This window comes from Melopsittacus undulatus, chromosome 1 (genome assembly GCF_012275295.1).
Source record: "Melopsittacus undulatus isolate bMelUnd1 chromosome 1, bMelUnd1.mat.Z, whole genome shotgun sequence".
Lineage (NCBI taxonomy): Eukaryota > Metazoa > Chordata > Aves > Psittaciformes > Psittaculidae > Melopsittacus > Melopsittacus undulatus.
The window spans coordinates 112,248,436-112,262,671 of record NC_047527.1 but is presented as its reverse complement, the minus strand read 5'-3'; the positions used below and the strand labels follow the sequence as shown (position 1 = coordinate 112,262,671).

General features: G+C 40.6%; 1 protein-coding gene across 1 annotated transcript in view; it reads right to left on the bottom strand.

Annotated features, from left to right (window-relative positions):
- Positions 1–1,714: 1,714 nt before the first annotated feature.
- ITGB1 (integrin subunit beta 1) overlaps positions 1,715–14,236 on the bottom strand; it is a 47,020-nt gene continuing 34,498 nt past the window's right edge. Inside the window, exons 14-16 of the mRNA XM_034060726.1 lie at positions 13,569–13,801; positions 11,330–11,496; positions 1,715–2,933 (exon numbers count right to left, since the gene is read on the bottom strand). Coding sequence (XP_033916617.1) covers positions 2,868–2,933; positions 11,330–11,496; positions 13,569–13,801 — 466 coding nt within the window. The 3' untranslated portion in view covers positions 1,715–2,867. The remainder of the gene's footprint in view (positions 2,934–11,329; positions 11,497–13,568; positions 13,802–14,236) is intronic.

Genomic DNA, 14,236 nt, shown 5'->3' with positions numbered 1-14,236 from the left:
TGACATGAATTCTGGTTAGTTCGGGCTCAGTGTTTTGTGCAATCTGGGTAAGACTAAGAAGTTAAGAAAAACCTGGATCTGAAAGGGATTTTGATATATTCTGAGACACGGATGTGGGATTAATCGTTCTAGAATACTGAATTCCAAGAGCCATAACGGTCAGAAATTATCCCTTCTGTTTAAGTTGCCTTGTCTCCAAAGGATTTTCATAGCCAAGTAATACAGAATATGGTTAGAAGAAATTTCTGCATCTCTCCTTAACAATTGAAAATCCTGAATGTTGTTGGGGAAGTGACCAAAGTGGTAGGAAGGGAGGTAAATATTCAAGTGCCCCAGTGAAAATGGATGTCATCCTGGCCACAGTCAAGTCACAATTCTGTAAAGTCAGAATCAAGAGGAACAGAAAACACACGTTGTACACACAGGTGCAGCCCCCAAGGTTTCTTCCTTTGTGGCCAGATGACATGTCATTCTCAGGCTTGTTTAGTTTCACCTCCTTGGAAAAGCAATAGCATTCATGATGGAGGAATTAATTCAGAGCAGTACTGCGGTCTTTGTTAGGAAGGACAGCAGGCTAAATTATTGCACAGCTTCTTCCCATCTTTGAGTTTACTCATTTGCACTGACCATCAGAAAATGTATGTTGCTAAATCCAGTAGCCCAAGAGAAGTGAGGCTGCAGCAGCTCCATGTCCCCAAGTCCACACTGTAGTGAGCCTAAGCGTGTGCTCCTGGTAAGCACATGCAGGGCACACACAAAACATGTATACAGCACACACACAGCACTACAAAGAAAAGCCAGCCCTCATGGAAATCTGAACAGGACCAATGGTTTCCTCCTCTTAGTCTTTCCAGCTGGTCAGAATGAAGGCTTGTTTGTTAGTGGGAAATACAGACATGTCTGCAGTGCCTGTCACTCAGGTGCCAGGCTGACAGCCTGTCCCACAGCTGCCCCTGGATCTCCACTCTCCCCACTGCTGCCACCCTGTCTTGAACACACCAACATATGCCCACCTTGGATCCCTTCAGTAACTGGCCTCAGACAACCAAGACTGTTTTGTAACTGCTTCGATCTTCTTGTCTCCAGCTGCCCCCCTACAGAGAGATGGAGACAAGACCCCCCCCACCAATCTCCAACCTCTCCTATTTTATGGAGACCAGGCTCCCGCTGCCCTCAGATCGAGGATAAAAAGGACTTTTTGAACAGATTCCCTCAGCTTCTCAGGATAACCTGAAGTACCAACAGTTTGAAACAAAAAGAATCATACAAATTCCATGGATGTACTTTATATTTAATTACAAAGTGGTTTTGATAATCTATCTAGTACATTATACCCTTCAAAAAAAATTGTCAGACTTTTGGACAAAATGCAGTACTCTGTTGCTGTGTGCTGTGAAACAATATTAACAAATACACATTTACTGGAACAGTTACCAAACTACCAAACTTCCCAGCACACATGCAAGCAGAAGCTTGAGGCTTTACATCAATGGTCACTATAGGTAACACACTACACTGTGCTACACCCTGGCCTTTGTGCACTTCATACAGCAGCTAACATTAGCTACCCAAGACCCCTTCTGCTTCACTCTCTTCAGACTTTACCTAAAGGTTCTATTTGTTATTATTACAATATTTATCACCTCTTACCCAAACAGACTCAGACCTTGTTTTTTTTTAACAGTATCAACTTCCGCAAGATAAAGAGACAAGGTTTAGAAGTATTTTAAGGTACTTTTATTTAATAAATAACTTCAGTAATAGCACTGTAAAAAGTGAACATCTGTTAAAATAAAAAGGCACTTAAAACAAGGATATGACTATGATGCAGTTTGAATGGTCAGAGGCAAATATACATGGCACATGTCAAGGATGCTGTGTGACTTGTCACATGACGAACTACGCAATCTTAGCTACAGGGTAAAGGCAAATGTACAGCTAAGACTGCTCACAAAAAAGGGAAAAATAAAAGCTGGTGTGATACAAAAATATTACAAAAAGAACTGCAACCAAATACGTTAAAAAGATTAGAAGGGTGACAAAGCACCAGGCTTTAAACCAAGGAAATATGACAGAATAAAGACACAGTATCAAGTAAGGCCCTTAGGTGTTTTGAGGATGTCTTGGTATGGTACTTCATGATACTGCCACCCAGGGCTTGAATTTACAAAGAAAAAACAAGCAAGTTACCAGTCAGCAACTTTTTCAGTAATGGCACGTTTTAAAGCTATTTTTTCCATCTGAACATTCTTCTCAACCCTTTCATTTTAAACCTAACCTGGCAAAAAGCAACTTACACATTAAAAATAGATATGCACACACTTTCATTTACACTGCTCAGTTCCAACTTACTCAACTTACCATATACTTAATCATATGTCTAGCAAGTAGAAGACCAATTCACCACCAGCTCCATGCTACATAAGTTTAATTGTATCTGCAAACTCAAGCCCTGATTTCCCTGTAAAGCTAAAAAGTTTAATACTAAATGGCTAGGCAGAGCCCTCACGCCGATTGCTTGCACCATTTCCCTCCCAGGCATGCCACAGCAGTATCGCACCCTGCAGAAGACCTGGATTTGCAGCACGGGAGTGGGAAAGGCTGAAAAAGGCACCACGTGACCTCAGCTGACCAGGCTACCCAGTCTCAAGTTTTTCTTGTGAGTCAGACCTCCGGCACTGATTACTTTCATTTGCAAAAAAACAAAACAAAAATAAAAATATTACATATGGTACATTTTCACACAGGAAAACAAACCTATATGTAATGAATTAGTAAAATCACTGCAGTTTGCCCTAAATCTATCTTACTGTGACTACAAAAATTGCTATGCTGCATACAGTGTTGTGAAGTTATACAAGCAGTGTTCATTTTCCCTCGTATTTAGGATTGACCACAGTCGTCACTGCACTCTTGTAAATAGGATTTTCACCCTAGAAAGAGAAAAATATTTATATTAACATTTAAAGAGACAAAAAATACCAAGAAGTGTAAAAATTAGCCTAAATTAGTGTAAGAAATTACCCATTAATATTTTGTTTGTACACACAAACAGCTTAAGTCAAACTAGTTTTCCCTCTAGCAACTTGAATAAAGGCATGCTCAGCTAACAAGGCAAAGGGTTAGGGCACGATCCTGTTCAGTTCATACCACAGATTTCCTTCACAACCTCGTGTGGTCACCTCAGGGGCCTGTGACCCACCATGATATTTTTGAAGAAGAACAGAACTGTAAACAGCATTGTTGGAAACCGCGGCCGACCACAGACCACATTCTGCTACAGCAAACGTTTAAACAGCTTATCCTGTAACACAATTCTGGAAAGAAAGTGGAAGGGCTTGTAGTATTTTTATAATACACGTTCAACATTTACACTGAATATTCAGTACTCATCATTCTCCTTTTATTACTTCAGGTCCCCCAGCCCCTGCATGTACAAAATTCACAGATGGAACAAAAACTTCTGTACTGATGCAAATGCTGTAAGTAAAACCACTACTCCTACTGATATGAGAAATACCTACACAACTGCTTCTGTTTCTGTTGCTGAGATTTGAAAACCTCTAAACAAACATCATTTTAAGCTTCCTTTCTTCCCAAATGTCCCTTTACCTCAGTAAATCTTGCTCCATTTATGGCATCCTTGCACACTGAAGATGGACTCAATAGACAAATCTCAGCAGGAGAAATGGCTACTGCCAGTACTGCACCCACACAGCTGGGACCTGCAGTACTGTTTTTACCACCACCTGAACGTCAGCCTGAACAAATGTTGTTTACCAGAACAAAGCTGGAGTGCAGTACTGAGTGCAGTTCTGGCCATAACTGAATGTGGCCTTCAGCAGCAGTAAGGAAATCTCTCTTCTGAAGTTCCCCACAATCTGAGATGCCCTATATGACTACATGAATTAAATTTTACTCTATTCAGTCACACAACATTTAAAATATTTCAGGTCAAACCATTTTTTCCTGGAGTCAAAGGAAATCCTCCTGTTAGACAAACAAACACCAGGTGTGTCTGTTTTCTCAGGGTCATAAATTTGGAAAATCAACTGGGAATACCACAGAAAGTGCCTAGAGGTGACAAGGCAAGCAAGAAACCAGCTAGGTGTGAAATGTTCCTATCACAGCTCCTGGGAAGTTTGTTGCCTACTACTAGCAAGACCTGGTACGTGGCAAGCAACCAGTCTACCCCAACAAATTGTTGTAGCTGCTGCTAAGGAAGACCATTTAGGTGGTGAACTGCCTTTATGCCAGGGTTCTTTTCACAGACAAAGGGTGTTTCTCCTTAAAACCAGCTTCTCTGCATGCAGAGAGCAAGGAGGCACAGAACCTGGATCACTGGACAATGGAAGTCAGGGCTCTTTGTTCACTCTTCTCAAAAGCAGAGTCAACATCTTCTGGCTTGAGGTGAAGGAAGAACTGAGTGTCCAGTGCTGGCTGCACTTCACAAATACACGGTTAACAGCAACAGACCCTTCCAACAGTTCATAGGCAAACTGGGGCTTGACCAAAATTATATCAACTACTGGTTCAGAAAGGGATGGGGAATCAAGATTTCTTTTTTAAGTAAATGGAACACAGCGCTGTGGCTACTTCTCTGCCAAAGTCATCAATGCAAAATTACTCCCCCCAGTGTTTTTAATAAATAGCTTTTCAATAGTAAGATGTAAATGAAACTGGAAAAACATCCAGGAATGAGGGATTTAATCTGAAGTAACTGAAGCATCTCATTACACCTCTAAGTTCTTGGTAATGTAAATTGCTTGTTTCCTCGTAAGTTTTAATGAAGAATTCTTAAAAATATAAATCATTAAAATCTGTGATGCAGAGCAAGCCTGGAAGCTCAATAAGCTGTCTCATCTGCAGACCAGGAGGTGTTGCACAGTGTGTCTAAGGTGATGCATTATGTAATTCTTGTTACACTGTGCTTTTAACCTTGAATGTCACAAAACAGGCTACCCTCAGCACGTACATACGAGGTGTATGTTTACATTTTCCACTTTGTAAAGGAGAGATAATGTTTATCAGATAATGTAGGAATTGGTCAAAGGCTAGGGCTAAACCTTGGAAATTTGCAGGATGCTGCTCATACAATTAACTTGTGCTTGTAATCAGGTTTAAAATGTAAATTACATTATAAGATTGTGGGTTTTATTATGATGCTTCTTAAAAGAAATCAGAATTCGAAATTTACATGCTTTTTATTTAGCTGAAGCCCTATTTACAGAGAAACTGAAACCCTGTACTGTCTTCCCCTGTACTTGCACTTCAGGTTCTCAAGAACTCAGAAGCACACAGTAGGATTTAGGTCACTGAATAAGGCATCTCCCCAGGGCAGTTGAGTGTCTCAGTTCCATTACAAATAATGGAGAGGTAGTTATCATTCAGCTTCACCTAACCTTATGTGTGATCAGCTGAATGGCTCTTGAGGCTCTACTGCCTGTAACCGCAGCACAGGTGCCCAAGGGACTTGCAATTCCTTCCCTGTGATCTTCTGTTGCATAGCAGCAATGGCCCTAGCTTGCCCAGCCACAGTCCATCACTGTGCCTCAGCCCTGGTCTCAACAAATCTTATGTAGATAGCTTATCATTAAAACTAACAGGGGAGTAGTAAATAAATGTCCACTAGTCCAACATGAGTCTCACCTCACCTAGGGCCCTCACAGCTGGCACATGGTATAAACCTTGAGATTAGCAGCATTACAGATTTTTAACTGGCCACTAAAACATGGTATTCCAAACTTGAGATATTCAACAAATACTGTTGTTTTTGAACAAACCTATTTTCTTTACTCCACTGCAGAAGATACACTGGTTTAAGCATGCAAAGTTAGGGAAAACATTTGCCACATGCCCCATCAATGAAAACACCATGCACACTTAAACCAAAACAAAGATTGACAAGTAACTATATAAAAGATTGAGTGAGATACATTAAAATAAAGATTGAGGCATTTTTATAAAGTACCTTCAGCAGAAAATAAAGAGCTATGTTGTTGCAATAGTATTAATTTTCAAGTAGACTGGGGTGTTGAGAAGGCAACAGTTCAGTCTAGTATTGCATAAAGATGAACATATTATTTAGGATGTCTGATTAACCTTCTTATTCCTTTTTTCTCCATGGACTTACTGTTTCAACAGTCACTCAAGATACCTTTGTCATGGGTTTAAGTCCTAAGCCACTGAAACTATACTCTAGAATATTTAAACTCATCATATGCATTAGAATCACAGAATAGTTAGGGTTGGAAAGGACCTCAAGATCATCTAGTTCCAACCCCTCTGCCATGGGCAGGGACACCTCACACTAAACTGTATCACCCAAGGCTTCATCCAACCTGGTCTTGAACACCGCCAGGGATGGAGCATTCACTACCTCCCTGGGCAACCCATTCCAGTGCCTCACCACCCTAATAGTAAAGAATTTCTTCCTTATATCCAATCTAAACCTCTGCTGTTTAAGTTTCAACCCATTACCCCTTGTCCTATCACTACAGTCCCTAATGAAGAGACCCTCTCCAGCATCCTTACAGGCCCCCTTCAGATACTGGAAGGCTGCTATGAGGTCTCCACGCAGCTTTCTCTTCTCCAGGCTGAACAGCCCCAACTTTCTCAGCCTGTCTTCATATGGGAGGTGCTCCAGTCCCCTGATCATCCTCGTGGCCTTCCTCTGGACTTGTTCCAACAGTTCCATGTCCGTTTTATGTTGAGGACACCAGAACTGCACACAGTACTCCAAGTGAGATCTCAGGAGAGCAGAATAGAGGGGCAGGATCACCTCCTTTGACCTGCTGGTCATACTCCTTTTGATGCAGCCCAGGATACGGTTGGCTTTCTGGATTGCAAGCACACACTGAAGCCAGCTCATGTTCAGTTTGCCATCAACCAACATCCCTAAGTCCTTCTCCCCAGGGCTGCTCTGAATCTCTTCTCTGCCTGGGATTGCTCCAACCCAGGTGTAGGACCTTGCACTTGGCATGGTTAAACTTCATGAGGTTGGCATCAGCCCACCTCACAAGTGAGTCAAGGTCCCTCTGGATGGCATTCCTTCCCTCCAGCGTATCAACAGAACCACACAGCTTGGTGTCATCGGCAAACTTGCTGAGAGCACACTCAATCCCAACTGTCCATGTCACCAACAAGGATATTAAACAAGACCAGTCCCAACACTGATCCCTGAGGGACACCACTCATTACTGGTCTCCAGCTGGACACTGAGCCATTGACCACAACTCTTTGCATGCGCCCGTCCAGCCAGTTCTTTATCCACCGAGTGGTCCACCTATCAAATTGATGTCTCTCCAATTTAGAGACAAGGATGTCATGTGGGACAGTGTCGAACACTTTGCACAAGGCCAGGTAGATGACATCTACTGCTCTATCCCTGTCCATCAGTTCTGTAGTCCCATCACAGAAGGTCACCAAATTGGTCAGGCAGGATTTCCCCTTAGTGAAGCCATGCTGGCTGTCACCAAGCACCTTGTTGTTTTTCATGTGCCTTGCATGCCTTCCAGGAGAATCTGCTCCAAGATTTTGCCAGGCACAGAGGTGAGACTGACTGGTCTGTAGCTCCCCGTGTCATCCATTTTCCCCTTCTTGAAAATGGGGGTTATATTTCCCTTTCTCCAGTCGTTGTTAACTTCACCTGCCTGCCACAATTTTTTAAGTATGATGGATAAATATGATAGATATCGTTCAGGAGCTAGTTCTTGCTATTTTCTGCTCTCACTAATATCAATCATTATTTTACAGTAATATAAAATGAGCCATCTGTTAACCCATAAATACTGCAGTTGCATCAGAGGACAAAGCAAAGCCAGGATTAAGGGTAATACAGACAACAGAGGGCGTTAGCTACCACGACTGGGAGAGAAGAGGGAAGGAGCCAGCCTGCTACTGAGTACGTGCTGTTTTATTGGCAGAAATCTAAACCAGATGGGCAGAGAAGACAGCAATGCCTGACAGCAGCGAAAGGACACTAAGACAGTAGCTATACTGCAGGCAAAGGGCAAATGAACTTGATTCAGCCTAATTGGTCTGAGCATCAACTGCAAGGCTACTGTGGCAACAAGTCACCCACACCACCAGAGAACAGAATCATAGAATAGTTTGAGCTGGAAGGGACCTTCAAAGCTCATCTAATCCACCCCCCCTGCAATAAGCAGGGACATATTCAACTAGATCTGGGTGCTCAGAACCAACTGGGCAACCTGTGCCAGTGTTTTACCACCTTCATTATAAAAAATGTTTCTTCATCTCCAGCCTGAACCTCTCCTTTTAGTTTAAAACCATTACCCCTCATCCTGTCGCAACAGGCCCTGCTAAAAAGACTCTCCCCATCTTTCTTACAGTCTGCACTGGTGAGGTATTTGGGCACCTGGTCCCTGACAAGCTTACTGGTGCTTCAGTTGACTCACTGCAATAACGAAGCCCACATGTACATTTGACCCCTGTGGAAGAGGGGGAAGAGTCATACAAACTGCACACGGTTCACTGCGTACACGAATACACCTGGAGGGAACCTACTGCCGTGTCATTGTCTTGTAATAGGATTTCAGGTGACTTTCTTGCCTTGGCAGTACAAGACAACTTGTTCTTCACCTAAATGAAAAGACACTTCAACAATCTAAAGACCCCAGAAAATCTTAGTTATAGGGGAAAGGAGGAGTTTCTTCTTTTACTTCCTGTTGATCACCTATTCTGCAAACACTCATCTCCTGTTCAGTGGCCAATAAAGCTAAACCACCTCCCTCTCTCCTCAAAGTTCTGGTATTTCTGTGAATACCAAAAATATTAAAGTTATGTTTTAAAAAAACACACTTTCCTACTTTTAATGTTCTCAGTGAAACAAAAATGCAAAGTCAATCTCTCCAGTTACACAAGAGGAAAGCTTCCTACAAGTACAATTTGAGGAGAAAATGGCAGCACTATGGACAACAGATCATTAAAGTTACGAGGCAGGGAATGAGAGCACAGAATGTGAGTTACACACTTTATGGTTTGTTAGATGCTTTTCCTGCAAGCAACAAGAAGTACACAGCTAAGTGAATAGCCAAAGAGAAAGTAACAAGAGTCTTAACCAGATGGATTACATGAAATGTTAGAAAGAAACACGAACTCCATTTCCTCCCCAGAATAATCAGCTCTGAGAAGATAAACAGAAATGAGGCAAATGTGGTCGGTGTAGCAAACAAAATGCACATTTTTACAATCAATTCTGGACACACTGGAAAGTGAAATGATTGCAAAGAGAAAAGGAAAGTTTATTCCATCACAGAAGGGCTCAGAATGCTGGATAAAGTATTTGGAATTGTCACAATGAGGACACATACAAGCTTAAATACCTGTAATTCCTGCTTTCCTCCTCATTTCTCCTTTACAATATATTATTATTTTGAAAAAGGGAAGCAGCAAACAGAATAAAATTAGAGATACAGATTCTTCCTTTCCACTGGCTCCTGAAAAAGCCCCTTGCATATTTAAAGGGATGTGTTGCCTTCCCAATTTCTTCATTCCCCTCCTTCTACTCTTATCTCTCAGCACTCCTCTGACACCCACTCCCCATCTCATTCTCCCTTATTCCTTCCCCAGCAGATCCCAGGGAAGGAGAGCACCTAAAGCCTTTCAGGAAGTGCAACCTCAAAGCCTACAAAAGGCATCCATTCATCCCTTCTGGTTTACTGACTTGCTCTTCTGGATACTGCTTTTCCTCCTTGCAGGTTGGGTGTGAAGAGAAACGAAGTCAGCATTTCCAAACAGAAATGAGGTCTTCAGGCACAGTTTAGGAGGAGCTAGGAAATTGGGGGAAAATGCATCTAGAGAGGACAAGAATATTTCCTTCTCTCAATGTTTTTTTCTACGGAGATCCCCAAGCTGTTGGGTTGGGCTACAAGGACAGTGATAATGCCCATTTCAATAGAAAAAAATGTGGGGAAAAAAATAAGATGCATATTTAAAAATAAAATCAATAAAAATTTCAGAATCAGAAGGGTATAAGCATTTTACACTTTAAATACAGGCAGTTCTATACTAGGTTAATAAGCCAAAGCAGTTAAAATTAAAAACCTGTAAGGCTACTTTGAATGTTCCCAGAGTTATTCTAATAAAACCAATGATATTTATAGGCTGGAATGTCTTATGAGTATCTAAACTAGCTCTGCAAACACATCAACTTTAAGCAAATTGACTGCTGATTTGAAGAAATAGAAGACAACACCTCCCACTGAATGCTGTGTCCCTCAACAATCTAAAGAGCTTCTTCAAACCTAACAGCTGTTCTTTCATATAGATCTACACTTTCAGCCACCAAAAAAGATCATCACCTGTAGAACAGTTCAAGCCAGTAGTGGTGGTATTAGTAAGTAAGCAATCTTGCTGTCCAAAAAAGTTAAAAATTCTCAAGCTGCATTCTTTAGAACCCCAGACTCAAAGCAGCAGTAGATGGACTGAGAGCAAGACTCAAACTGTGATTAACTGACTGTGACACACAGCGAATTTGAAGCGACATGCAAAGGGAAAAAAAGGAAGAAAATGAAAGAAGATACAAACTGAGACTTAGAGACCAGCTTTACGTCCATAGTTTGGATTCTTGAAATTGTTAATAGGGCTCTTGTATATTGGATTTTCTTGCTGAAGTGAAAGAAATGGTCAATGTCGAGTAATTCAACAGGAAAAAAAGGAAAAGTAACAGTCTCAACTATCAGTGAAAAAATTATGCTATACATAAAGTTAGTACTTTTTTTCCAGAACAGAGTGAATTAATTTTCTTTAATGAAAATGAAAGGCTTCCTAGGACATTTATTTTTTTTTTTTAATTATTCTCTCACCAAGCACATGTAGGTACTGACTTCTATACAAGCATAGTGAAGGGGTTCTGATTAGCAGATTCTTAAGATTTCCCAGTGGTAGTGACCCCACAGCCTATGGAAGCCTATAGGCCTGGTTCTCTTGCATAAATTTTCTGTTGATATGGGGCTTGGAAGATTTCAACAAACTAGTTCCAGCCACAATTTGGTGGCTAGTTACCGAATTCTCTCAACTAAACCTGTAGAAGTGTCTTAATAAGTTCAAAATCTTCTTCACTTACTACAGAAGTGACTACTCACTTTTCTAACCCAAGAGGTACTTCTCAAAGAGGGTTGTTTCCTCTCACCCCCAATGCTAACACACAACATGTTTTAAAGACTGCTTAAGATAAGGATAGTTCTGTTTCTCCACAGGCCGAAAAGTAGGAATATAATCTGAAACACTTAAGGCATGTGACAAACATCATATATTCTTCCTCAACTACTGCAGCTTTTATACTGATAGAAGCTTCCTGACTTACCGTATCCCACTTGGCATTCATCTTTTCCTTTTCAAATTTAGCAAATTCTCTTCTGTCATGAATGATCATTAGTAGTTTCCAAATCAATAATAATGCAAGTCCAATAAGAACAATTCCAGCAACCACACCAGCTACTATGGGAATGATGTCCGGGCCGCTGGGGCATTCTAGGGAACAAAGTCAGGGAGGCATGATTTTACAAGATGATAAAAGTACTGCAAATACAGATGAGTTTAAAGTTTTCTTTTTGCAATGAAGCCAGTATTTTGGATATTGGAGATAGGCCAATGCTATTTTCCTTTCAAATAATGGAAGTTTTGGCATGTGTACATCCTGTATCATTCCAGTTTATTTCTATCCTTCCAATTTGTGTTTATTCTTAACAATAGAACAATTCATGTTGTAATGGTGAAGTCCACACATTGTGACTTGAGCTATTCACCTACAGTATTAGAGTAAAATAACTAGAAATTGTATTTTAAACATGAAGTGCTCCAAGTGAAAGGTGGTGCTAGAGGGATAAACCACCTAGAGTACAAATGCAGATTAGCAAAACAGTCCCCACATCTTTTATCAACAGTTTTGCAGAAAAAGAGTGTTCTTTATTTTACCTCAGATGGCTGCTATTCTCAGTAGGCAATATCTAGAGACAGGTAATAACTTTGTTTCTGGGAGATTTCTTTTAAAGGATATTTCCTCATCTCAGGAATTATCTCAGAATAAAATTAAAAAAAGGTCACAGATTCTTTGAATATAATGTACTTTCAAAATAAGCAAATTGTGTTTGAAAGAGTAATATAGATGCAAAATGATTTAAGGTAACTGACATGGGAATAATAATCCTCCAAAATAAAACCTGACCCTTCTAATTAGTATAAAATTCTCAATAATCACAAACTGAACAAGGGCTTTTGCAGAGCTCAATGCACAGACTGAAGGAGAAAGAAGCAAATAAATGCAGCTCCTGTGCTGTCAAAAGGAATACTGCTTGCTCCCAAACTGCAATTCCTAATTTTGGTAGCTGCCTCTTCAGGAATGAGTGAAGTGGGAAGGGACATGACAGGAATTTTTTGGGAACCAATAAGAAACAAATGTCTACTGCACTGAACACAGCTCTACCACACAGAGCTTGCTCCTGCAGCACTCATCTGGCACAAAATTCAGGTCCCTCCTGGTGCATGAAGGCTTGATTCAGCTCTTAATCAAGGCAACACAAGTCTATCCATGACAGAAAAGTCAGACTTCAAAAGTGCAGCACATGTGTTGACTTGTCCTAAAAGAAGACAAGGCTCAAGATCCTCCTCCACACTTTGGACTACATACTTAGAGAATTTAAAACATTCTGAATTAAGTGGTATTTATTTCCAAGAGCCACTGATCCTTGTTAAGTGATGAACATGCAAACGATCAATTATAAAAATTCCTTGAGTAGAACACAGCACTAAATCTTTTAGCACACCAGTAAGATTTGTATTTTTTATCAGGCTTATAAAAATCAGGATCACACGATGTTAATGTACAAAACCAGAATTTGTGCACTGTTAGATGTAACATCCAGTAATTCATACTAATACTGCTCTTGGTAAATAAATGGTAAATTACTGACTGAGCTATAGGTTTGGTCTCTGTTTTGTACCAGAAGCTTGAATAAAATCAAGAATGGTTGACTATTAAGGATTAACCATGCAAAAGGCTTTCCAGACCTACTCTTGAAGGTACCTCAGTTAAGGAAAAGCAAAGGCTTTCAGCATGAATAATTTAAGCGGTTTGCAGGGTTGGGTGCTTTTGTGAGTGTGTAAGACTGGTCCCATATAATTAAGAAAAGGAGAAGAAAAAAGCAACAAAACCCCAGAGACACCACTGCTTCTAACCTGTAGTACAAGCCTGGTTGAAAAAAATATAAATCACAATTCAGACTTGCCACAGGATGGATAAAATAAGCCTGCAAAGTATTTCAAGTGGAAACATGAAATGCTTTAACAAATACACTTATCTGATTAACTTCTTGTTTTTTAGAAAACAAAGCCTGTTTCTGTCAGCCTAAAGGTTTGGCAAATCTAGATCTGGAGAGACCTCTGTTTTCTAAAGACACTCAAGTTCCACAGCTCTCACTCAGGGAATAGGTACCTATTTCTGAATGCACCTAATTCACACAAATCAACCAGAGCTACTTTGTAGTACACAACTACATGAATTAACAACAAAGGCAAGGGGAGAGCAGGCAACATCATGTTCATACCTGGGGTCTCTACCACGTGGACATTGGCTTCACCATTTGAGTTGACAGAATATGTGAAGTAGAACCAGCAGTCATCAACATCCTTCTCTTTGCAATGAGACAATGGATCAGGCTGTCCGGGCTGTGGCAACTTGTCTCGACTCTCCACCCGTGTCATGTTGAAATGCATACATTCCTGAGAACATGTTTCCTTCTTTTCTCCCTTATCGAAAGCTCTGCATTGAACGCAGTCCCTGTGGAAAGTACAAATCAGAAGCAATGCTTTTTAATCTGATCACGAAATATTTCTAGCATTTATTCTGAAGAAAGATAAAGGAGAAAATGGGGAAAAAAATAAATCCAACACTTGTGCCATAAAGGTCAGGAAAAAATAAGGCAAGACATAGCTCTTCACTAGCCATAACATTTATGTACCTTGTAATTAACAAAAGCCCCCTTTAATAAATATCTCTTTCTCTGGATGATCCGCAAGCTTCTAGGACAGGAAAAAAAATACCTGTATCTCTAAAAGTAAGTAAGGCTAAAACTTTTCCAAACACCTCCACCTGGAAAATGAATACTTTCAGAGAAAGCAGTGTAGGAACAGAGTATTTATAGTGAAACAGCATCTGAGACACAGACTGGCTAAAAAGAACATGAGTGACAAGCTTTACAGTAGGATATCACTC